Raw genomic sequence first — 25,212 nt, forward strand, 5'->3', positions numbered from 1 at the left:
GCGCCACATATCTGGGTATTATGCAGCACCAACTAGCCCCTCAAGCTGTTATTTTGAAACTCCTAGAAAAAAAAAAACAGAACAGTGTGCAGTTACGAAAATCAGCGATATTTTGCTGACATGTCACGTGGGGTACTACACTCAAAGTAATAGGATTTCTCCACTAGATAGCGCCTCAGTTGCTTTTATGCGATTTTCAATTTCAAATTAAAATTGTAAAGCCTCTTTGATGATACAGTGCTCGATTCGCACTATGTGAGCAAGGTATTTTTATCTCCACCATAATCTCATGACATATTCTAGCCAGTGTTCGGTCCCATTGAGTCTTGTGCTCACATAGCTGAGGCTAGCTTCAACAATCAGATCGAAAGGCTTGAAATGGCTGGCTTCTCGCGTTTTGTTGTTTGCAGCATAGCGGAGACCCTTCTTCAAATAAGTGAAAGAAAAAAATCCCATATGCTTAGCCGGGATCAAGGCGACCACAAGTCTTCCCCTATATTCGTCCCAAGTCGTCCCAACGTGACGTGAAGAACAAAAAAGTGACTTCTAACGCTCTAGCAGAGCACAATCAAGACACGGGCCACCTGATTGACTGGTATTCCGCGCAGATACTTGAAAGGGAAAAACTGTTATCTACTCAAGGCATCATTACACATCCAAATGACAAGCGATAAACAGGACGCGGGGAAATCTACCCGAGATGTACATGCACTTTGTACGCAGCACTTTAACTTCATAAGCAACGGCCCATCTCGTTTCATTTCCATTGTGAACAAGGCACCCGTAGCGGTGCCGAAACGTCAATGTTTTTCTTTTTCGTCTGTGACTTCGGCGAGTGCTGTTTTCGTCAATATGCTGATATATTCACCGAGTGGGGCACAACTTGAAGAAGGTTGCATGGCAGGTACGACGTGCCTGTCGTTTTCCCCGCACTCAAAAAGCTGAGCGGATTATGTTCGAAAATTGGCCAGGAGAAAGCCCTGTGCGAAAAGAGGCACGGCAAGCATTTTGTTTCCTGTGCCGTCGGAGTGGTGTACAAAATCCCACAGACGTGTGGAGGGGTCTATATAGGCCAGACGGGTTGCTGCATTAACGACAGGGCACGGGAGCATGAGAAATCTTTAGAAAATGGAGGTGGGTCGAATTAGCCTACCCACTGTAAAGATTGCAAGTGTGAGCCAATAATTAACAGAATAAAGATTCTGGGCAGGAGTCGCGATCGGGTGGCACGTGAAATTTTTGAAGCTTTCATTATCAAAAAAGAAGCATTTAGCGACTCTTCTGTATCGCTCCGTAGAAATGAAGTTTCTTTTCTTGGTAGTTCTTTATGACGTTATGTAGTGTGCGACTTTTCAGGCCCGCATTTCTAGCGGCCGTCTGTTGCTTGTTCAGGCGGGTTTTTAATTTTGGTATTGATTTTATCTTTTTCCTTTTTGTTGTTTTTTTAGATTTCTGACTGCCTTTGCTTTATATATTTGATTCTGCTTTTGCTACGGTTGTTTGACACTGCTTTTGCTGAGAGATATATAACTGCAGGGGGTTTCTGGTCTGTTTTCCTGATGTTGGCGCTTCTTTTCCCACGTGTTGGGGTCGGAGTGATAATTGTCGCATGTTTGTGTGGTGTCTCTTGTTTGTGCCGCCGTTCATTTCATCTAACTGGCCATTATTCTGTTTTCCGACATCTTGTATATGTCCCCCCGTCCTACAGGGGATGAAGCAGGTGTCATGCTTCTTCGTGCACGCGTCAAAGCCACGCCCATTTAACTTAGGGCAAAGCCACTACAACACTTTCAGGGTCATTGAAGACGACAGGGGCACCGCACATTCCTGCAACCTTCTTCAGGCGATGAGAGAAACCATGGATATAGGACACAGGCTTTCTGGATTGCTGTGGCTGCCCACGTTTCTCGCTCTCCACTTCCAGGAACAGCTTGTCCGCTACCGAATCCAGGAATTCGTTCGGGTAGCCAGCGGCTTTCAGGCGTTCAATCTGGCACTGCACACTGGTGGCCATGATGGGTGCACACGACTTTGTGAGAGCAGCACATAGGCAGCTCTTTTTACTAATCTTGATTGGGCCAAATCATACCTCAAAACTTTTTTCGACCGCTGCCTGTAGCTGCAACATGCATGTGCCTCCCAGAAGAGCAAACACACATCTAGAAACTGAAGGCTGTGTCCTCTGGCAACTCATGAGTGAAAAGAAGCCCCTTTGAGCTAACCCAAAACAGGTCAAGCACATTTTTGAGGCTTCCCTATCTTGAAATGCACTTTACCTGACAACTACTAGGTAGTCGTCAACATAGATAAAAATTTTAGGTATTATTATAGCTGCGTAAATGCACGTGTTACTACGGTTGCACACTGGGATACAAACTATTGTGCTTAAAATAGGTGCTATGCAAGAACCGATGCAAACCCCCACCTTTGGAATGAATGGTATGCCGTTAAAATCTATAAAAGTGGAAGAAAGATAAAATGATAGTAGTTCCATCAAGCTGTCAACACATAAAGCTGAAGAATTCTGGAATTGCAGAGGCCGTGATTGTTCAATGAAGTCTCGAACTGCCGCTAATAATTCAGGCTGGGGAATGGAATAAAACAGGCCTTCCACGTCTACCCCCGAACGGCGGTTATACTGCTGGAAGTGACCTATTGCCATGCTCGAATTGACCACCATGAAAGGGTCCATCCAGAGAGCTGAGGTGCTGCCATGAAGGTGCTGAGGTGCTGCCATTCTGCCATGAAGAACATCGGTCACAATTGCTCGGAACGGCACATCCAGTTTGTGTGTCTTTGCTGTTAAGAATGGGTCGGGGGCATTTTTTCCTGAAAAAGGCCAGTGTCTTGCTCTTTACTCCAGTTGAGGTCTTGTTGAAATTGAGGCAGCTTTTACTGCTCTAAAATTGTTGGCATCACTCGCTTTAGCATCGCACGTTTTTGGCATGACGGTGAAGCCTTGTTGGCCACTACCAGGACAAAATTATTGCTCTGAAGATAGTTTTAATCAGGGCACCGTTCACCGATACCCCCGCTTTTGACAGTCCACTCCTTTTGGAACGCATCGATTCCTGTCTTGCTGATCAGCCTTGCATGCTACCGTCCTGACTAACGATAACATTTCAACAGGTTACTGCCTTGGTTCATTGGCGAACTTCGACCATTGAAAGCATGTATGATATGTGACTGTGCGATTACAGTGCAGTCCACTTATAACGATACCAGATATAACAATATATTGCTTATGATAACCAAATTCTTGGGATTTATTATTTTTCACAGTGCCCTATGTAAAAATAAACCAGATTTAACGGTCAATTATCGGCGCTACATCATCGCCATCCAGTAGATGTTTGCCACGAAAATTTGACTGAAATGTGAAAATTTTCAGATTATATTATTTTCAAAGAAAAAATAAGCAGCATTTTGATTTGAAGTGTGTTTTTACTGAAGTGTGTTCTGTAGTGTGCTTTTCAAATTTTGTTCTCTTTTCTTTTCTTGTGGTTGTTTGCCATTGTATAACGATAACGTTTTGAAAATAATGATGTTAAAATACCCACCTTCTACTTGCTTATGTTTCGCATCCCAGTTATGTACCCCCCTCACATAATACTCCAATTGAAGCCCATGAGGTATTTGAATAAATAAATAAAGATAAAATATTCAGAAGACAATGGCACGAAAACTCGACATATGCGGTGAAAACAAACTGTCGTGGAGAAATCCGCAACACCATTGGAAGTTAATCATCATCATCATCATCATTAGCCTGACTATACCCACTGCAGGGCGAAGGCCTCTCCCATATTTCTCCACTTAACCCGGTTCTGTGCTAGCTGCATCCACTTGACCCCTGCGAACGTCTTAACCTCATCCACCCACTTTCTGCCGCCCCATGCTACGCTTTCCTTCCCTTGGAATCCAGTTTGTTACCATAAGCAACCATCGGTTATCCTCTCTTCGCACTACATGTCGTGCCCATGCCCATTTCTTCTTAATTTCCACTAGAATGTCGGTAACTTGAGTTATTTTTCTGACCCGATCTGCACGCTTCCTATCTCTTAATGTTACCCCTATCATTTTTCGTTCTATAGCCCTCTGAGTTGTCCTCAACTTAAGTAGAACTCTCTTGGTTAGCCTCCACGTTTCAGTCCCATAGGTGAGTACAGGTAAGATGTAACTGTTGTATACTTTCCTCTTGAGGGATACCGGTTAGCTGCTGGTCATAATCTGCGAGTGCTTGCCAAATGCGCTCCATCCCAATCTTATTCTTCTTGGTATTTCCTTTTCATGGTCTGGATCTGCGGTTACTACCTGTCCTAAGCAGACATATTCGCCTACTACTTCCAGTACTTCGCTACCTAATGTAAACTCTGTTCCTTCCCGAGGCTGTTGAACATTACCTTAGTCTTTTGCATATTGATTTTCAAGCCTACCTTTCTACTTTTCCTGTCTAGGTCATCAATAATTATTTGCAGTTCATCCACCGAGTTGCTTAGCAAGGCAATGCCATCAGCAAATCGCAGATTACTGAGGTATTCTCCATCTACCCTTATCCCTAGCTGCTCCCATTCCAAGTCTCTGAATACTTCCTCTAAGCAAGCTGTGAATAGTACTGGGGAAATTGTGTCTCCTTGCCTAAGACCTTTCTTTATGGGAATTTTGTTACTTTCTTTATGCAGAACTATGGTTGCTGTGCAGCCACTATATATATCTTCCAGCACTTTCACGTACGGCTCGTCCACCCCCTGATTTGGCAATGCCTGCATCACTACCGAGGTTTCAACTGAGTCAAATGCTTTTTCGTAATCAATGAATGCTATGTATTCCGAGCATTTTTCTATCACCAGATTGATGGTATGGATATGAGCGATAGTAGAGTACAGTTTCCGAAAACCTGCTTGATCCTTTTCTTGATTGCAGTCTAAGGTTGTCCTGATTCTATTAGCGATTACCTTAGTAAATACCTTATACGTAACAGACAGTAAGCTGATTGGTCTGTAATTTTTAAGGTCGTTAGAGTCCCCTTTCTTATGAATGAGGATAATGTTTGGATTCTTCCATGGTTCCGGTACCGTCGATGACACCAGGCATTGCGTATACAGGGTGGCCAGTTTTTCTAGCACGGTATACCCCCCGTCCTTTAACAAATCTGAAGTTATCTGATCCTCTCCAGCTGATTTCCCCCTTTTCATAGTTTCTAATGCTTTCTTGACCTCGTCCTTCGTCACTGGTGGAACGTCTGACCGTTTTTCCTTACCGCCAATCTCTTTACGGTCCTGACTACTTTGGCTACTGTAGAGATCTGTATAGGACTCCTCGGCTACTTTGACTATCTTGTCCATATTCGTGATGGCGTTGCCCGCCTTGTCCCTTATCGCATACATCTGCTTTTTACCTATGACCAATTTCTTCTTCACCGCCTTAAGGCTTCCCCCGTTCTTTACAGCATGCTCAATTTTCTCCATGTTATACTTCCTTATATCGGCCACCTTGCGCTTATTGATTAGCTTTGATATAGCGGCCAATTCGATCTGGTCTGTTGGATTGAAAGCTTTCATACTCTGGCGTTTCTTAATCAAATCTTTGGTCTCCTTAGACAGCTTACCGGTATCCTCTCTATCCTGCCGCCTACTTATACCGCACACTCAGTAATGATATCTCTGAAATTATTGTTCATTGCTTCTAGGGTAATGTTGCCATCCTCGGTTAGAGCTTGATATCTATTCTGTAGCGAGATCCTGAACTCTTCTACCCTCCCCCTCACCGCTAATTCGTTGATGGGTTTCTTCCTTACTAATCTGTCGCGTTCCTTCTTCAGATTTAGGCTAATTCGGGACCTCACCATCCTATGGTCACTGCATCGCACTTTCCCGATTACCTCTACATCTTGCATAATGGCGGGGGTTGAACACATTATGAAATCAATTTCATTTTTAGTCTCCCCGTTAGGACTTTTTCATGTCCATTTTCGGTTCTTCCGTTTGCTGAAGAAGGTATTCATGATTCTTAAGTTATTGCGCTCTGCAAACTCAACTAGTAACTCCCCCGTACTATTCCTAGAACCAATGCCATAGTCATCTACTGCCTGGTCTCCTGCCTGCATTTTCCCTACCTTGGCATTGAAGTCGCCCATTAGTACAGTATACTGCGTCTTTACTTTTAGCATTATAAGTTAAATGCGCCAAAAGAACACGCACACACACAAGAAAAGTAGAATAGTCCCGCCATCGGACAACAATAAGTCCGGCTCGCGCGGCAAAAGCCCATTATGTGGCCCTTTTTCCAAGCATTTCAACCCAGAAGAGCCGAGCACCAGGCCGGGGGAAAGCTTGTGCCCATTGAAAAACCGGTGGGTAACCGGCGCCACCAGTGATCGAACCCGGCACCTCCCGAATGCGAGGCGCTCTGTCCCGTTCTAATTTTCTTCTGTGTGTGCGTGTTGTTTTGGCGCCTTTATCTTATATTGAATAGACACCAACTAGCTAAGAAGAAGCTCTGTAAATTTACTTTTCGCATTGCCGATTCTACATCTTCGTAGAAGCTTTCAACTGCCTGGTCATCCGCTATGGTTGAGGGTGGCGCTGGTGAACACTCTCAAGGTTCGTATACAGACAACTTAAATACCCAACCAAGTAGCAGGGGGGACTGCGGCCGAAGTAGCTCAGTTGGAAGAGCACCGGATGCGATACTCGGAGGTCGTGGGTTCGGTTCCCACCATCGGCACTTTGTTTTTTCTTCTACTTTGTGTTTCTCTTGTGCTTCCCCTAAACAGATTACATTACTAATTTCTGTGATTATCCAAGTAAACATTAAAAAGAAAGACATAAAGTACCACCCCCAACGCTTTCCTTGGCCTCGCCGACTGTTGGCTTCTTTCCTTCATGTGTTATAACGAGCACCCTCATTTCCCCTTAATTGATCTCCTTGTACCTTGTAATGCGCATTACAAGGTTTGAAGACAGCATAAAGCTGCTTTGAAAAATGCTGTTACTGTTTACATACTCAGCATATGGCTTGGTAGATTTTTTTGCTTTCATATTCCATATGCCAACCATTATTTACCTTTGGGGTATTACTCTGGGCGTTACGCAGTTTTTGGGACAGGCTTATTTCCTTACATTCGACATAGCCGCAGCGAAAAAAACACAATCACAGAAGGAAGACACGTACACAAGGACCAACGCTGCACTCACAACTGGTTTATTTCTGAGAAGAACGCGAAAAATATTGCTTAGTACGCGCATGCGCGCAACAGGTATAACGAGAGAGATAGATAGAGATAGAGATAGATAGAGAAAAAAATATATATATATAAAAAAAAAACAAAAAAAAAACACATGTGCCAATGCCAAACGAAAACGAAGCTTGCACAGGAGAATACATTTCATCTGGCGCAGAAAAGCTCGTATTCAGACTTGTGCAAAACGATAGAAGCCACACTTATACAGTTGCCCCCCTTTTTTCTTATATAATACGACTCTAGCAGCTCACGTGCTGTTTGATTACTGCTTTTGATTGTGTTACTGATTGTGTTTTTTTCGCTGCGGCTATGTCGAATGTAAGCTACCAACTCGCCCAAAAGCTTGTTTTACTGAAGCTTATTTCCTTACGTTTTCGTGCATCAGCAATCTCGTTGCAGCTAAGCCCAAAATGAATCCTATGGCTACAAAAGATTTTATGTGGCTGTTGCATCATTTAAAATGTCCCTATGGAAAGTGTTACAGGGTTTTGCTGGAATGTAGTGCTCAAATTAAGTGCACTCTCAGAGAGCCTCTGTATGAATTGTACTGTTTTTTAGACTTCTGATGAGGGTCAGCATAACATTCACAAGGAGAAATAGAACGGCAGTACATGCAGTGTTGTTTTCCCTAATTCCATATTATGTGCCACTTCCACTTATATGCAGCTAGCTCAAGCATGGAGCTTGTTTCACGATGTGGAAACGCCACTACTGCACATACCTTTGATCCTCTGCACTTGGAGCTATTTTTAAGGCCCGCGATTCTGCAGATTGTGCCATAGTGTATATATTGTTACGAAGCGGTAAGCCGATGAAGACAGGAGACAGAACATGACCGATGGCGATGGTAGATGACGTTTAATGAATGTTCGTAGGCCTAGCGCGAGCGCTCCTTCCTGCGCCACTGCCCGCTTCTTCTTCCTTGTCGTCCGTAACATGACCCGAGGCCACCGAGCGATCGTCCCGATCGTGGACGAGGAAGTTTAGCGATGTTAATGATTTTATGGCATGATGATGGGCGTGTCTGGATGCTTGAAGAAGAAGAGGAAGAAGGAAGAATAGAACGGCTTGCCGGTACGATGTCTGATGCGTGGGTGATCCGCCTCCCTTGGAGCTGTCAACCATCCGTCACCAGAGTCCATGGGACCGATGGCTCGAGGTCACGTCGGGCAGCTTGGGCGGGGGTTGCGTGTTCGTGTCCATCGGTTCCTTCGGGTCATTCGGGTCATTCGTCTCGGTTCTGATTCGTATGTCTGTTCTCCTTGTCTTCAGGTCCGGGCTGGGGGCTGGGCGGTGATAGTTGTTCAGGTCTGGGCTTGAAGGGCTGGGGCGAAGCTGCTCGGCGATGTCCCTGGACCCTCGGTGATGGTTCCGGCTTGAAGATGGCCTCGATGCTCCAAGGCGAGGATGGGGATGTCATACGCCGCACCTCCAACCAAATGTTACGAAGCGGTAAGCCGATGAAGACAGGAGACAGAACATGACCGATGGCGATGGTAGATGACGTTTAATGAATGTTCGTAGGCCTAGCGCGAGCGCTCCTTCCCGCGCCACTGCCCGCTTCTTCTTCCTTGTCGTCCGTAACAATATCTTTATTTTTCCTCTTTTCTCCCTATCGCTCACCTCTTTGATTTCGTTTTCTGCTTCCTCACTACCCATTTATTTCTGCCGCCCCAATTCAGGTGCTTCAGATATCAGATAGCAGATACCGGGGCTGACAAACACCTTTTCCTTCCTTTTGGATATATAATAAACTAATTACACACTACTGCTACTGCACATGTGCTAGAAAATTGCTTTTCCAGCCGTAATAGGTACCTCTGACAAAACTTGCATTGCATTCATTTTCATAGCAGAGGCTGACTACTGTTCTCCCTGGAAGCGAATGTCATGTCTGTATACATGAGCAAGGCGCAAGCTGAGTAGCTGGGTTTTCATTTTTCTTTCGACCTCGATGCCCCAGTTTTCTCGTCGCGGCGCTGCTATCATTTCCTAGCACAATCGAGCGCAGACCCCTTGATTTGTGCCAAATGCGCATAAGCACCACCACATCGTGGTGCTGCAGAGTAGCTTGCGAGATTCGAAATTGCGTTGATTTTGTGCAACGCGTACACATGAAACCTGCGGCAACGGCTGCGTGAGCGAAGGCTCTTCGGCTTACTTTCACCTCAACCGAGCTGTATTAATCTCTATATAAGATATTTTGCGAGAAAACAAAGCTATGTGGTGGGGCTTCGCCATGTTTTCCCCAGTTTACAAGCGAAGCTTACCTGAAACGGATATTTCATGTTTCTGACTTTCCGTGTAGCTTCGCTCACCAGCTCTGGTCAGCGTGCATAGACATCGCGGCGGCATACCTGTTGACTTAGCTATGACGTATAATCTTTTATAAATGAAGTGATTTGTTCTCCTTGAAGATTAAAACGTCTTCCTAGGCCAGTCCTCGCGGATGAACGGTCGTTGATTGCGGGCGGCGCGCGATTATACAAGCACGCTGTACACGGCGATGTGCGAATCGTAGACACTGCCGCTGTCGTTTGCGTGGGTGCACACCCGCCACGCACTACCGGCCAATGCAGACATCAACCTGCTTAGTTTGTGGGAAGGCAGAGGAGGCGTGAAAAACCAGTGAGCTTCTCGTCGCGATCGCGACTTCCGATGTAGCATCCGATGTACATTCGAATATAGCCTGCACGCTCGCTTGCGGGGAATAAGGCGAGCAGCATAACTGGCATATTTGTCGTACGTACGTGGCTTTAGGACATTCTACCACGTGCACTTTAATGCTCAAGAATCGACTCGATACGTCGGACATATCTATATACTTCGTTCTACCACACCGCCATATGGTGCGCATATATGCACGAGATGAGCCAGCCAAGTTGGCCGCCATTCTTCATTACCGCCCACCTTGACCACCTTGACACCAAGACTGCCCCACGATGGCCCCACCGTAGAGAACCATAACCACCGTATCCACCACAGAAGCAAGATCACGCACCATGTAACCTTTTGCTACCATCGCCAGCGTGGCGCCACGAATTCAGTCGGGTTTTTGGTGGTTAAGGTGGAAAATGGTGGCCATGGTTATTTTTCGGTGGTCATGATGTGGGCAGTATGGTGGTCGAGATTGACCACCATAAAGCATGCCCATCCCATGATGGGCATGCTTAAAAATGACCATGGCCACCGTTTTTCCACTCTAAATACCATAAACCCACCACAAAACGATGGTGGTCTTATGGTAATCTACGGTGGGTTTTTCGATAGGGGCAGGCACATTATTGAAGCATATTGCGATGAATGTTAGGCCTAGCGTTGGCGGGGAACAGTGTGATCGTACAATGCATATCGTGCCGGCGCCTGAGTGTGATGGGCTGTGTGTCGCTTTGAGGAAATGCACCGCTCGCGTTTTCTTGCACAGTGAGGCACATCCAACACCATTCTGGATTTTGCACAGAACGCTTTGTCCAAATTTCTGGTAGTAACGCTGAATGCACAAGACGCTCCTCTGGGTCTGGGGTTCAGGGCTGAGCACAGTGCGCAGGATGATGCATTCATGGTTTTTTGCTCTGATTAATTTTTTTTTCTTATTACTCGCCACCAAGTTGGAGAAGCGTAGCTATTTGCCATCCCTTCTTGGTCCTTATGAGGGTTTTATCAATAGGTTGGCAGGTATACACAGGACTCACTGTAAATGAAATCTGTTGAAAGGCGGACTGGCTGATGTGTCTCCTTTGGCTGCAATGAACTTGGTGATGGTGAGTGCAGAGCAATGGTGAGTTTGATGACTCTGCACTCAGAGACATCTTTGCAGCACTGTTAAGAAAAATAAAAAGAGCAGAGCATGCTTCTGCAAAAGGAAGCACACAAGGTGGCTTGTGTGCAACATTGTAGAGAACAGGGGTGTCTTGTGTGGCGCTGTCATGCTGGTAATCTGATATAGCCAGATCGTGCGTGCATCACGTGCTGCCTCTGACAGAAGGCGGTGTGTACTCAAGTGCACTCACTCATTGATTGGAACCCTAAAAAGGGCTGCATTTTCTGTTGACATCACAGCACGTGTTATTGTGGTGCGGAGATGGCCAGATATGCCTGCAGTGCATGGATGGGGGCAGTGTGGCTGTATCAGACAAGACACACGCAACGCTGCATTGCTTGCTACTTTCCCCAAGTTCTTGGAGCACTGTGGAAAATACAAAATGAAGAATTCACCAGTGATTGTGATACTTGGTTTATGCGAGTGCAGTTCACATGTGAATGGCCACCCGGGCCATTCCTCACCCTTCTTTCCTCCCTGGAAGTGAAAGCCTACAGTATAAGCTCTGCTAGTGGTGATGGCACGAAACCTGGTTTCTGAATGCTTTCTTTGTAGCCTGTGGCGTTAAGGAAACCCCTTATATGCAGGTACTTCCTGCAGCATCCGTACGCGCGGCTGTTTGTGTCATACTTTGTCATCTTCTGCAACTTCCTGGTGTTTGCCGAGGATCCCATCTCGCACAGCCGGAGCGAGTCGGAGATCCCTGTGTTTGGCAACGTGTTCTCCTTTGTGTGCACCAAGTACCCTCCCGAGTGGGGCTGGCGCTGTGCCAAGGTGCTCCTCTGGCTGGTGGCCCTCTTCTGTGGACTAGTGTGTGGCAAGTACTTCATCCACCACTTCCTGCTGCGCAACCTGTTCCGCCTCAAGATGTTTCGCGAGGAGCAGGGCACCTGGATGATCATGCTGTTAACTGCACTGGTGTTTGTGTACATGCTCTCCCTGGTATACAATGCGCTGCTGCTAAGCGCACACCCGCATCCTGACGCCTTCCGCATCAACGCTCTCATGGGCGTCACCAATGCCAGCTTCATGAAGGTGGCCGCCTGTGGAACCTGGCTGGGGGACTTCCTCACCGCCTGGATGGTGAGGTTTTTGCGTATTATTGAGCTGATTGAGCTGCTAAAACATGCGAAATATCGCTAGCTGTAGTTGATAAAAATGGTGTGAGGAGGGAATGTGCCTTTGTTGCATTCCGTGCGTTTAGTTGTATTCAATACAAAGTCGTACTGTACGGCAAAATTGGTTCAAGTCAGACGTGCAAGTAACAAACGTATAATATCTGGCAACGAGGACCGAAATTTTAAACTTGGAAACCAAAACAGCACATTAAAAATTCACAATAAATTATTTTACACACATCAGGCAGTACAACGCACTAAGAAATGGTCTTTCATGGAAAGAATGCACAGGAGACACAAACTATAGCTCTCAAAAACCTACCGTAAATTTCTAAGCAAGCGCCCCAACCGTCAGGCCTCCTTCGCCCACCCCCCAACTTCACTGCTGATTTCACAATTTTGCGCCGTTCCTGGAAAGCAGCGCCCCCCTCCCTCCCACATGAGTCTTCCCCCCCCTTAGGCCGCACCGTTAGCCCACCCAGCCCTGGAATCTAATCTGTTTCCATGTAGCAGGGTGCTGAGGCCACGTCAGGCGCCTTTAGCCTCCTTTTAGGCAAATGTCTAAGAAACAAATAAGAAAGAAAGATGTTAGAAACATCCCTTGAGGTTGCTGCTTCGGATGACCGCGAGACATCTGATGCGCGCTGCCGGATGGAATATAGGAGCGTCCCCTTTGAAACGGGCTGGTAGCTATCATGCTCATTTTTCTCCATATATCTTAATTATTGATTTAGAATGTTTAACTAAACCATCATTCTATTTATTACATTTTTGTTCCTACATTACTAACATTATGTCACTTCTCTGCTTTTAAGCCACCAATCTTCCAGTCATTTTTTGCTAGTTTCCACCGCCGGTTTATTCACCCGGCCACTGGTATCTCTAAACCCCAGAGCTTCAGGAACAGTGATTGCGTCTGCATCAACTTCCGGACGGATACCATTACATTCGAGTATAATATGGTCAATTGTTTCACTGGAGTTTCCACATATAGCACATGCGTCATCTCCATTTTTAAATTTCTTTTTGTAACTGCGTGTTCTAAGGCACCCTGATCTAGCTTCAAAAAGTAGGGCACTGCCTCTTGAGTCATCAAAGAAATCTTCCTTCTTGATCAGCATTTTCCACTTTCGGTATAATTCCACACTCTGTTTCTTTTCCATCGAATTTATCCAATTTTTACCTTCTGTGTTTTTCACCTGTTGCTTAATGCTCTTTATTTCTCCGTCCTTGTGACTAGCATACTTACTAGTTAGTTTCCTAGTTCATTTTCTTGATTGTGAGTCCACGCTTTTTAAGTACAGGTATTTAAATACTTTAGCTGCCCACCTGCTACTGTCCAATTTTCTCAGGCGTTCCTCATATAATATTTTACTCTGAGCTTCCCGTTCTTCGAAACATGCCCAGCCCATATCTCCCTGTATCGCCTCATTTGTAGTTTTGCCGTGGGCACCTAGGGCTAATCGTCCGACGGATCTCTGATTTATTTCTAATGTCGACTGTACCTCTGATTTTAGGCACAAAACCGCATTTCCGAAAGTAAGTACGGGCACCATAATTCCTTTCCCCTCAAAACCTCGCACCTATTTTATCCCCACAATGCCTTATGCTTCATTATCCCGGCATTCCTTCTCGCTTTGGCCTTAAGTGATTGGTCATGCTTTCCAATGTACGCCAATCCTTCGTTTACCCATACCCCCAGATATTTATATTCAGCTGCTCTAGGTATTTCATGGCCTTGTATTTTAACACCCTGATCAGTTGAGCCGTTGAAGATCATCAGCCCCGACTTAACTGCGCTGAAACTGAAGCCTAGAGCGTCCCCTTCGTCTCCGCAATACTTAACTAGAGTTTGCAATTCTTCCAGACTCTCAGCTAGCAGCACAATATCGTCTGCATACATCAAACCGGGGAGGCGCTGCTCTACCGTTCTACAGCTGCTCTACAGTTGACAGCCGTGTGGTGCAGACGCGTGTTCCATCGCTCCTAAGATTGCACGTGGCTACCGGAAACGGACGGACTGGCGACAGCGGGAGCTTCCCAAGCGTCAAATAGATGAGTTCTTTCTTTTATTAACTTTATTTCGTTTTCAGCTAGTTAGGTTAGGTGCAGCCAAAAGAATAGATCTTAGCTCTTGGTCCTAGCGGTCTGGTTTTTCGTGCCAGCAGCTAGGTTTTCTTGGCGTTCATTATTTAGCTATCTTGTTTAGATAAATATTTTTTTCTAGGCTATTGGCATTCGCAGAATTGGTTTTTAACGCGTGTTTGCTAGTCGTTTCTTGTGTCTTCTTTTGGCAATCTGTATAATCTGAGAATTCGTAATAGATATAGTACAGTCGAAGAGCGCTTAAGAAGTGCAATCAAAAGAAGGTAAAGTGTACTCAGTGTGAGGCGCAGGTTAATCTCAAGGAAACGCGTTTTGACTCTGGAGGTGAAGCGGAAGGCAGCGACTTTTTGTGTCGGTGTTGCGTACTGAATGCACGTCTAGATAGATTTGATCAAGAAAAGGGCAGTTTCGTGTCTCGTGTGGAGGATTTAGAAAATGAAGTACGTTTGCTAAGGGCGCAAAATCAGAAACTGCTTGGACAGCTTCCTGAAAAAAAAAAAAGGGTCGACTTTATCCTTGGAACCAACGAGGACGAACATTCCAATGCGGGCCACGTGGCTGGGGCCAGCACTGGCATGGAAGGCATAAGCAAAGTAGGTCAGGCGGATCCGAACCGTCAGAGTTATTTAGAAGCAGCTAAGAAGCCGGAAAAAAAGGAAGAAGTAAGGAAGAATGAAAATCGCAGAGATAAGGACACAGATAACCGAAAGCAGGAGCCAACAGTTGGGAGAGGGAGGGAGAAGGCACAGGTGCTTATCGCCGGAGGTTCTAACATGAACAGGTGCAAGCGAGATATCTTGGAACGTGTAAGGGGTGATAAGAGAGTGTTGGTTGGAGCCTTCACAGGGAGAACAATAAGGGCAGTGCTAAAAGAGAGTAAAAATAGGCTGTTGAAGAATTCCGCAGAGCGCAGTATGGTAATAGTAGCCGCGGGGCTAAACGATGTCCTAAATGGTGACGCTGCAGGAGTAGTGGAAAGTTTAGCTAAGGGAGTTGACGAGATCAGGGAGATAGCACAGCAGACGCAGATAGTTGTATGCACAGTACCAGAGGTGCTAGGATTGAACGGAAAGATGGAAAAGGATGTGGTGACAGTTAATCAGGATATAAGAAAGTTAAGCCTGGAGAAGCGTTTGGAAGTGGTTGAGGTAAACAGGGAGGTACAGAAAGCAGGTTTTGGCAGGGCTTTTCAGCGAGATGACATTCATTTTAACAGAAGGGTGGGAGCAGAGATCGGCTGGCGCCTGGCAGGCAGGGCTGTAGCTTTTTTAGGGGGTCCGCGAGGACTCCGTCCACAAACGTAGTTAGAAGTGAAGCAGAAGAAAGTGTAATAATGGAGGCTGAGCCCCCAAAGATGGCAAAGAGTAGGTCGAGAAAGAAAAGTACAAAAAAGAAATTTAACACTAGGATCAGCTACATAAACATTCAAGGAGGTAAAAAAAGAGCGAAATGATTAGTGATAGAACGGCAGTTGAAGGATGACAAAATAGGTGTGTACGCTCTTTGCGAGACTCATCTCAGAGAAGGCGGCGTCTGGGAAGGGTGCAACAGAACGAAAACGGAAAAAAAGGGTGGAGGGGTAGGTATGTTGATACACCAGGGAACAAATTGGCAAAGAATTAAATCATCTTGTAAAGAACATATCTGGGTTTCAGGAACAATTGCCGGCATAAGGACATGGTTAGGGGTAGTTTATTTAGGAACAGGACATCAATGCAGGCAAGAAAACAGGGATCTTGTTGAATGTCTCAGTGACGATATAAGCCAGTTTGGAAACGGGGCCAATATTATTCTACTGGAGGACATGAACGGCCACATCGGCGATCTGGATGGATACACGGATTGTAACGGCAAGGTAATGCTAGATTTATGTGAGCGACACGATCTAGTTATAGTAAATAGAGAAACAAAATGTGAAGGCGAAATCACGTGGGAATTCCACAACAGGCAGACGACCATTGACTGTTGTCTAATGTCGCAGGAAATTTATAGCAAGGTAACAAAAATGGAAATAGACGAAGAAGGGGAGTGTAGTCTGGGAAGTGATCATAAACGTATTAGTCTGCAGATGGGGCCCTTGATGAAAAGAGAAATGGAACTTAGACAAAACGTAAACGCAAAATTAAACGACGATCAAATAGCGCAGATAGCAGCAGACATAGAGGAAGCAATAGAGAAAAGCCCCATGGAAGACTGGGATTATGAACAGGCAGAACTACTCATAAGGAGGATAATTCAGGAGGTTAAAGTAGCAAACCGCTGGAATGGAAAGAGGAAGCCACGGAGCTGGTGGAATAAGGAAATAAGGGAAGCTATTGAACAACGACGGGCTGCTTCAAGGGAACACCGAATGGCAAAGAAAGCACAGGTATCTCAGGAGGAAATCGACCAAAAATGGGAATCATATCGACAAAAGAAACTTCAAGTGCAGGCCCTCGTCCAAAGTAAAATAAGACAGTCCACCGATCGCTGGATGGCTGATATACACGATGCCTCTAGAGGCGGAGCAAGAAAATTCTGGAACCATATAAGCTGGCTAGGGAAGAAGAATCAAAGAAAGCAGGATCGGATTCAAGATAACAAGGGAAATTGTTTAAAGGGAGATAACGCAGTGAACTACATTACATCAGTTATAGCCGAGTCATTTAATAGCGACGATAGGGTAATCTCCGCAAATCAGGAAGCAACACAAGGTAGCAGAATACAAAGCAGCTTAGAACTGACCAATCTAAACTGGAAAAAGGCAGAAAAAAATATTCCTAAAAACACATCTACAGGAATACATGGAATTCCGATCAAGCTGATTAATGAACTCGGTCCAAAAAGTAAGGAAACGTTGTTAAAAGCTCTGGAAACAGTCATAACGAATAAGCAAATTCCGGACAGCTGGCGGCAGAGTAAAATGAATTTGATTTATAAAGGGAAAGCAGACAGGATGCACATAAAATCCTACAGGCCGATTACCATAACATCTGTTATGTACAGGTTAGCCATGCAGGCGGTGAAATTAAAGGTGCAAGCATGGGTTGAAAGTAACAAGATACTCGGAGAACTTCAGAACGGCTTTAGAAATGGTAGGCGCTTAGATGATAGCCTGTTCGTGCTTACCCAATGCATCGAAATATCTAGAGTGGAAAACAGGCCTTTGTATTTGGCCTTCCTGGACATAAACAGGGCGTACGACAACGTAAGCAGGGAACTCCTGTGGAACATATTTATTTATTTATTTATTTGAAATACCCTAAAGGCCCAATAGGGCATTACATAGGGGGGGATGTGGAAGCAAATCAGTGTAGAACAAAAACAGATTAACAGATGATGTCATGGTGGTATGTGAGGGAAGTAAACTAGTCATAATAATCTTTATACAAAACTAGAGAAAAAAAAAATAGTCGGGCAAGCAATATTTCAACATAATAAGAGAACTGTAAAAAGATAAAAATGTGCAGCGATTTCAGCAAAATGGAAAAACTTGCACATCGCGCATGACAGACACTACAAAGCTGAAACTAAAACCAGAAAAAGACAACAAATGAAACACAGATTACACAGGGAACGACAAAACCGCGCAAATTGATGCGTCTGAAGAAGCTAGCAATGCTGCTTGAAACTAGTCAAAAGAGCGATATTTGACGCCAACTCATTCCATTCATTTATTGCTAAAGAGAGTGGTGAATATTGGTATTTTTTTGTTCGTGCGAACAGTGGGAGGATTTTGTTCGCATGGTCAAGCCGGGATGAGACGTGAGGAGCAGGAAGAAGATGGGAGCGAGCAAATTTCGAATTGCTATAGTATAATGTGTGAAGAAATGATAATCTCGCAAACTTCCTTCTGAAAGCGAGCGATGGTAGGTTTAAAACTTCTTTAAATGATGATACGCTCTGAAATCTTGAGTAGGATGATGTAATGAATCTTGCTGCTTTATTCTGAACGGATTCAAGAAGATTCGAAAGGGAGTCTTGGTGAGGATGCCATATAATGGAAGCATATTCCAAGGTGGGCCTTATTAGTGTAGTGTAAGCTTGATATCTTGTGGTAGAATTTGCGAGGTGTAAACGGCGCCTTAGCATGCCAAGTTTTCTGAAAGCTTTGTCGGTGATGAAGTCTATATGAGTATTCCAAGAGAGATTAAAATGCAAATCAACACCCAGATATTTTATAGAAGAAACAGATTCAACAGCTTTACCGTTGATTGTGTACACGCTAAGTAACGGCCCTGGAACAGAAGAAAATCTTATATGTTTAGTTTTTTCTTCATTAATTTCCATTTGCCAAGTACGGCACCATTCAGTTAGCCTGTTTAGATCGGACTGGAGCGTATGTGCATCTTCCGCGTTAGATATTGTTTTATAGATTACGCAGTCGTCTGCAAAAAGGCGAATTGATGAGTTGATGTTACTTGCTATGTCATTTATGTAAATTAAAAAGAGCAAATGCCCGAGAACTGTCCCTTGTGGGACACTTGATTTTACACGTGCAGGGTTAGAGATGCAATCATTTATCTTAACAGATTGGAAACGATTAGTCAAGAATTCAGCGATCCATCTGGCCGTGTTATCATCAAGCTGCAGATTTTTAGTTTTTAACAGTAAACGTTTGTGAGGAACACGATCAAAGGCTTTTGAAAAATCGACAAAAATTGCGTCTGTGTCAAGGGACATATGTAGCGCATGATGTAGGTCAGTAACTAATTCAAATAACTGCGTTTGACATCTTTTGTACTGGAAACCATGCTGGTTTTCGAGAAGCAGATTATTTAAGTTTAAATGGTTCATAATATGAGAGAACAAGATGTGTTCTAATAGTTTGGAGCATATTGATGTCAGGGAAATGGGTCTGTAGTTAGTAGGATCAGAACGAGCTCCCGCCTTATGTATAGGAATGATGTGAGCGATCTTCCAGTCGTCCGGGACGCATCCTGAGTCAAGTGACTGCTGAAATAGCAGCGACAAAAGAAATGCAGATTTATGGCACGTTAGTTTGAGAAGTTTGAAGCTGATGCCGTCGGGGCCAGGACTGGTGGAAAGGGGAAGTCGGTCAATCGCCTTCGCTACACCGTTTTCAGATATTACAATTGGGGGGAACTTAAACTGTGTACACGAAGGAGTGAGTACATGGGAACTGGTAAGTGGCATCTCGTTTGTGAATACTTGACGAAAGAGTTCACTAAACGTTTCAACGATAAATGGAGAGGAATAGGCACAACCATTCTCGTCCGTTAGGATAGGCGCAGTCTGGTCGGGTTTGGGATTGACTGAGCGCCAGAATTTTTTAGGGTTCGTTTTAAGCATATTGGGAAGAGTCCGGCTAAAATAGTTTTCCTTAGCTTCCAGGATTGCAGCTTTAGTTAAATTCGAAAGGTTATGGTATCTTTCCCAGTCAAGCGGTGAATTGGTTCTACTAGCTTTCTTATAAGCCCTCTTTTTTTTGTTCAGGCTTCTCTTCACATGGGCTGTGAACCAGGGGTCATTGGATCCTGCTCTGATTGTGAATTGTGGAATACAAGTAGATTCAATTTCTTTGAGCTTATCACGCAATAGGCTCCAATTCTCGTTCGCGGATCGCATTTCAAGGGTGTCTGCAAACCAGGGGGAAAAGCTAGAAAATAAATGATTAATTTTCTGCATATCGGCATGAGCGTAGTCACGCAGTCTTTTATTTTCTTTTATTTTGTTAGTCCGATGCATCAATAAGGAGCAGTGAACCAGCCTATGGTCGCTAATCTCCTCCAGGACACGCGTTATAGCTTGTTCGGGACGATTAGTTAAGAGTAAGTCTAAGATATGACTGCCGCGCGTGGGTTGCTGTACCAGCTGTGAAAGGTGATGCAGCTGAAGCAAGTGGAAAAAGCGAACGCATTCAGAGCGATTATTCTGAGAACAGATAGAAGAAGACAACCAATCGATATAAGGATAATTGAAATCGCCACGTCATCACTAATATGGACAAGATAGTCAAAGTAGCCGAGGAGTTCTATACAGATCTCTACAGCAGCCAAAGTAGTCAGGACCGTAATGAGATTGGCGGTAGGGAAAGACAGTCAGACGTTCCACCAGTGACGAAGGACGAGGTCAAGAAAGCACTAGAAACTATGAAAAGGGGGAAATCAGCTGGAGAGGATCAGATAATTACAGATTTGCTGAAGGACGGGGGGGATATCGTGCTAGAAAAACTGGCCACCCTGTATACGCAGTGCCTGGTGTCATCGACGGTACCGGAAGCATGGAAGAATGCAAACATTATCCTCATTCACAAGAAAGGGGACTCTAAGGACCTTAAAAATTACAGACCAATCAGCTTACTGTCTGTTACGTATAAGGTATTTACTAAGGTAATCGCTAATAGAATCAGGACAACCTTAGACTGCAATCAAGCAAAGGATCAAGCAGGGTTTCGGAAACGGTACTCTACTATCGATCATATCCATACCATCAATCAGGTGATAGAAAAATGCGCGGAATATAACCAGCCCTTATACATAGCATTCATTGATTACGAAAAAGCATTTGACTCAGTTGAAACCTCGGCGGTGATGCAGGCATTGCGAAATCAGGGGGTAGACGAGCCGTACGTGAAAGTGCTGGAAGATATATATAGTGGCTGCACAGCAACCATAGTTCTGCATAAAGAAAGTAACAAAATTCCCATAAAGAAAGGTGTTAGACAAGGAGACACAATCTCCCCAGTACTATTCACAGCTTGTTTAGAGGAAGTATTCAGAGACTTGGAATGGGAGAAGTTAGGGATAAGGCTAGATGGAGAATACCTCAGTAATCTGCGATTTGCTGATGACATTGCCTTGCTAAGCAACTCGGGAGATGAACTGCAAATAATGATTGATGACCTAGACAGGAAAAGTAGAAAGGTAGGCTTGAAAATCAATATGCAGAAGACTAAGGTAATGTTCAACAGCCTCGGGAAGGAACAGGAGTTTACATTAGGTAGCGAAATACTGGAAGTAGTAGGCGAATATATCTACTTAGGACAGGTAGTAACCGCAGATCCGGACCATGAAAAGGAAATAACAAGAAGAATAAGATTGGGATGGAGCGCATTTGGCAAGCACTCGCAGATTATGACTAGCAGCTTACCGGTATCGCTCAAGAGGAAAGTATACAACAGTTGCATCTTGCCTGTACTCACCTATGGGGCTGAAACGTGGAGGCTAACCAAGAGAGTTCTACTTAAGTTGAGGACAACCCAGAGGGCTATGGAACGAAAAATGGTAGGGGTAACATTAAGAGATAGAAAGCGTGCAGAGTGGGTCAGAGAAATAACTCAAGTTAACGACATTCTAGTGGAAATTAAGAAGAAGAAATGGACATGGGCAGGACATGTAGTGCGAAGAGAGGATAACCGATGGTCGCTGAGGGTAACAAACTGGATTCCAAGGGAAGGAAAGCGTAGCAGGGGGCGGCAGAAAGTTAGGTGGGCGGATGAGATTAAGAAGTTCGCAGGGGTCAAGTGGATGCAGCTAGCACAGAACCGGGTTAAGTGGAGAGATATGGGAGAGGCCTTCGCCCTGCAGTGGGTATAATCAGGCTGATGATGATGATGATGATGATGAAATCGCCACCTAAGACAATAATACACTTTGGAAACATTGTTGTAATGTGTTCGAGAGCGTCGTTCAGGAGTTCAGAAAAATCAGATCTGCTATCAGGGGGACGATAGCAAGCCCCAAAAATGCATTTGATGTGCTGAAAGCAAGCAGATACCCAAATCAACTCGAGAGGAGTGTCAATCTGCACAAGAGAAGGTTGGTAATCATCTTTAACTGCGATCATAACTCCGCCACCTCGGTGGTTATCTCTGTCTTTGCGGAAGAGCACCAAAGAACTCGGAAGCGCAAGCTCGCTGTTGGAAACTTCGTCAGATAACCACGTTTCTGTGCCGATAATTATGTCAGCGGAGCATGTGTGCAAAAATGATTTTAAAACATCAACCTTTGGAAGAATGCTGCGAAAGTTAGCTAGAAGAATCGAAATTGCTGATACATGAGTGGCTTGAGGTTGACGCGAAGAAGGCAGTCAGTGCTCGGAGGGATTCGTACGTGTGATCAGCTCTACTCTGCCTGTGGATGAATTGTACTCGTAGATACAGCCGCGTAGGTGAAGCTTGTTGAATCGAACACTGAAGCGCTCCTTCTCGTAACGGTTCGCTTTAGCGTAGTCACGCAGCATATTAAAAGAAGAAGGTATCGGTTATGAGATAATAGAGTTCCTACAGGAAATATACCGGTATAACAAAGTAGAAATTACGTGGGAAGGGATAAGAAGTACGGAGGATGTCAAAGTATGCAAAGGATTAAGACAAGGCTCTCCTCTATCACCGGTGCTGTTCATGCTTTATATGATAAACCTGGAACGCTGGAACGGAGGATACAGACAGTAACCTAGGTTTTAACCTGTCATATAGATTAGGTGGAAAGGCGTAGAGCAGCGCCTCTCCGGTTTGATGTATGCAGACGATATTGTGCTGCTAGCTGAAAGTCTGGAAGAATTGCAAACTCTAGTTATGTATTGCGGAGACGAAGGGGACGCTCTGGGCTTCAGTTTCAGCGCAGTTAAGTCGGGTCTGATGATTTTCAACGGCTCAACTGATCAGGGTCTTAAAATACAAGGCCTTGAAATACCGAAAGTAGCATAATATAAATATCTGGGGGTATGGGTAAACGAAGGATTGGCATACATTGGAAAGCATGAGCAATCACTTAAGGCCAAAGGGCGAAGGAATGCCCGGATAATGAAGCATAAGGCATTGTGGGGATACAATAGGTATGAGGTTTTGAGGAGTATTTGGAAAGGATTATGGTGCCCGGACTTACTTTCGGAAATGCGGTTTTGTGCCTAAAATCAGAGGTACAGTCGACATTGGAAACAAATCAGAGATCCGTTGGACGATTAGCACTGGGTGCCCACGGCAAAACTACAAATGAGGCGTTACAGGGAGATATTGGCTGGGCATCTTTCGAAGTACGGGAAGCTCAGAGTAATATATTATATAAGAAACGCCTGAGGAAATTGGACAGTAGCAGATGGGCAGCATAAGTATTTAAATACCTGTACCTAAAAAGCGTTGACTCACAATGGAGGAAAAGAACTAGGAAACTAACTAGTAAGTATGCTAGTAACAAGGACGGAGAAATAAAGAGCATTAAGCAAGAGGTGAAAAACACAGAAGGTAAAAATTGGATAAAAACGATGGAAAAGAAACAGAGTGTGGAATTATACCGAAAGTGGAAAATGCAGATCAGGAAGGAAGATTTCTTTGATAACTCAAGAGGCAGTGCCCTACTTTTTGAAGCTAGATCAGGGTGCCTTAGAACACGCAGCTACAAAAAGAGATTTAACAATGGAGATGACGCATGTGCTGTATGTGGAAACTCCAGTGAAACAATTGACCATATTGTACTCGAATGTAATGGTATCCTTCCTGAAGTTGGTGCAGGCGCGATCACTGTTCCTGAAGCTGTGGGGTTTAGACATAGCAAAAAACGACTGGAAGATTGGTGGCTTAAAAGCAGAGAAGTGACATAATGTTAGTAATGCAGGAACAAAATTTAATAAATGGAATGATGGTTTAGTTAACCATTCTAAATCAATAAGTAAGATATAGGGAGAAAAATGAGCATGATAGCTACTGCTACCACTCCGTTTCAAAGGGGACGCTCCTATATTCCATCCATCCACCATCCATCCACCTAATCTATATGACAGGTTAAAACCTAGGTGACTGTCTTGTATCCTCCGTTCCAGGTTTATCAAATAAAGCGTGAACAGCACCGGTGATAGAGGACAGCCTTGTCTTAATCCTTTGCATACTTTGACATCCTCCGTACTTCTTATCCCTTCCCACGTAATTTCTACTTTGTTATCCCGGTATATTTCCTGTAGGAACTCTATTATCTCATAACCGATACCTTCTTCTTTTAATATGTTCCACAGGAGTTCCCTGCTTACGTTGTCGTACGCCCCGTTTATGTCCAGGAAGGCCAAATACAAAGGTCTATTTTCCACTATAGATATTTCGATGCATTGGGTAAGCACGAACAGGCTATCATCTAAGCGCCTACCATTTCTAAAGCCGTTCTGAAGTTCTTCGAGTATCTTGTTACTTTCAACCCATGCTTGCACCTTTATTTCACCGCCTGCATGGCTAACCTGTACATAACAAATGTTATGGTAATCGGCCTGTAGGATTTTATGTGCATCCTGTCTCCTTTCCCTTTATAAATCAAATTCATTTTACTCTGCCGCCAGCTGTCCGGAATTTGCTTATTCGTTATGACTGTTTCCAGAGCTTTTAACAACGTTTCCTTACTTTTTGAACCAAGTTCATTATTCAGCTTGATCGGAATTCCATCTATTCCTGTAGATGTGTTTTTAGGAATATTTTTTTCTGCCTTTTTCCAGTTTAGATTGATCAGTTCTGAGCTGTTTTGTATTCTGCTACCTTGTGTTGCTTCCTGATTTGCGGAGATTACCCTATCTTCGCTCTTAAATGACTCGTAGTTCACTGCGTTATCTCCCTTTAAACAATTTCCCTCGTTTTCTTGAATCCGATCCTGCTTTCTTTGATTCTTTTTCCCTAGCCAGCTTATATGGTTCCAGAATTTTCTTGCTCCGCCTCTAGAGGCACCGTGTATGTCAGCCATCCAGCGATCGGTGGACTGCTTTATTTTACTTTGGACGAGGGCCTGTACCCCAAGTTTCTTTTGTCGATATGATTCCCATTTTTGGTCAATTTCCTCCTGAGATACCTGTAGTTTCTTTGCCACTCGGTGTTCCCTTGAAGCAGCCCGTCGTTGTTCAATAGCTTCCCTGATTTCCTTATTCCACCTACTCCGTGGCTTCTTCTTTCCATTCCAGCGGTTTGCTACTTTAACCTCCTGAATTTTCCTCCTGATGAGTAGTTCTACCTG

The 25,212-nt window shown here is 44.5% G+C and overlaps 1 protein-coding gene across 1 annotated transcript in view; it reads left to right on the top strand.

Moving 5' to 3' along the window:
• Positions 1-25,212, top strand: part of LOC146171939 (transmembrane protein 117-like) — a 438,815-nt gene that overhangs the window by 159,915 nt on the left and 253,688 nt on the right. Inside the window, exon 5 of the mRNA XM_084586209.1 lies at positions 11,651-12,146. Within this exon, the coding sequence (XP_084442335.1) occupies positions 11,651-12,146 (496 nt within the window). The remainder of the gene's footprint in view (positions 1-11,650; positions 12,147-25,212) is intronic.

Source organism: Amblyomma maculatum, unplaced genomic scaffold (genome assembly GCF_055883805.1).
Source record: "Amblyomma maculatum isolate TAMU_Amacu unplaced genomic scaffold, ASM5588380v1 scaffold_15, whole genome shotgun sequence".
Classification (NCBI taxonomy): domain Eukaryota; kingdom Metazoa; phylum Arthropoda; class Arachnida; order Ixodida; family Ixodidae; genus Amblyomma; species Amblyomma maculatum.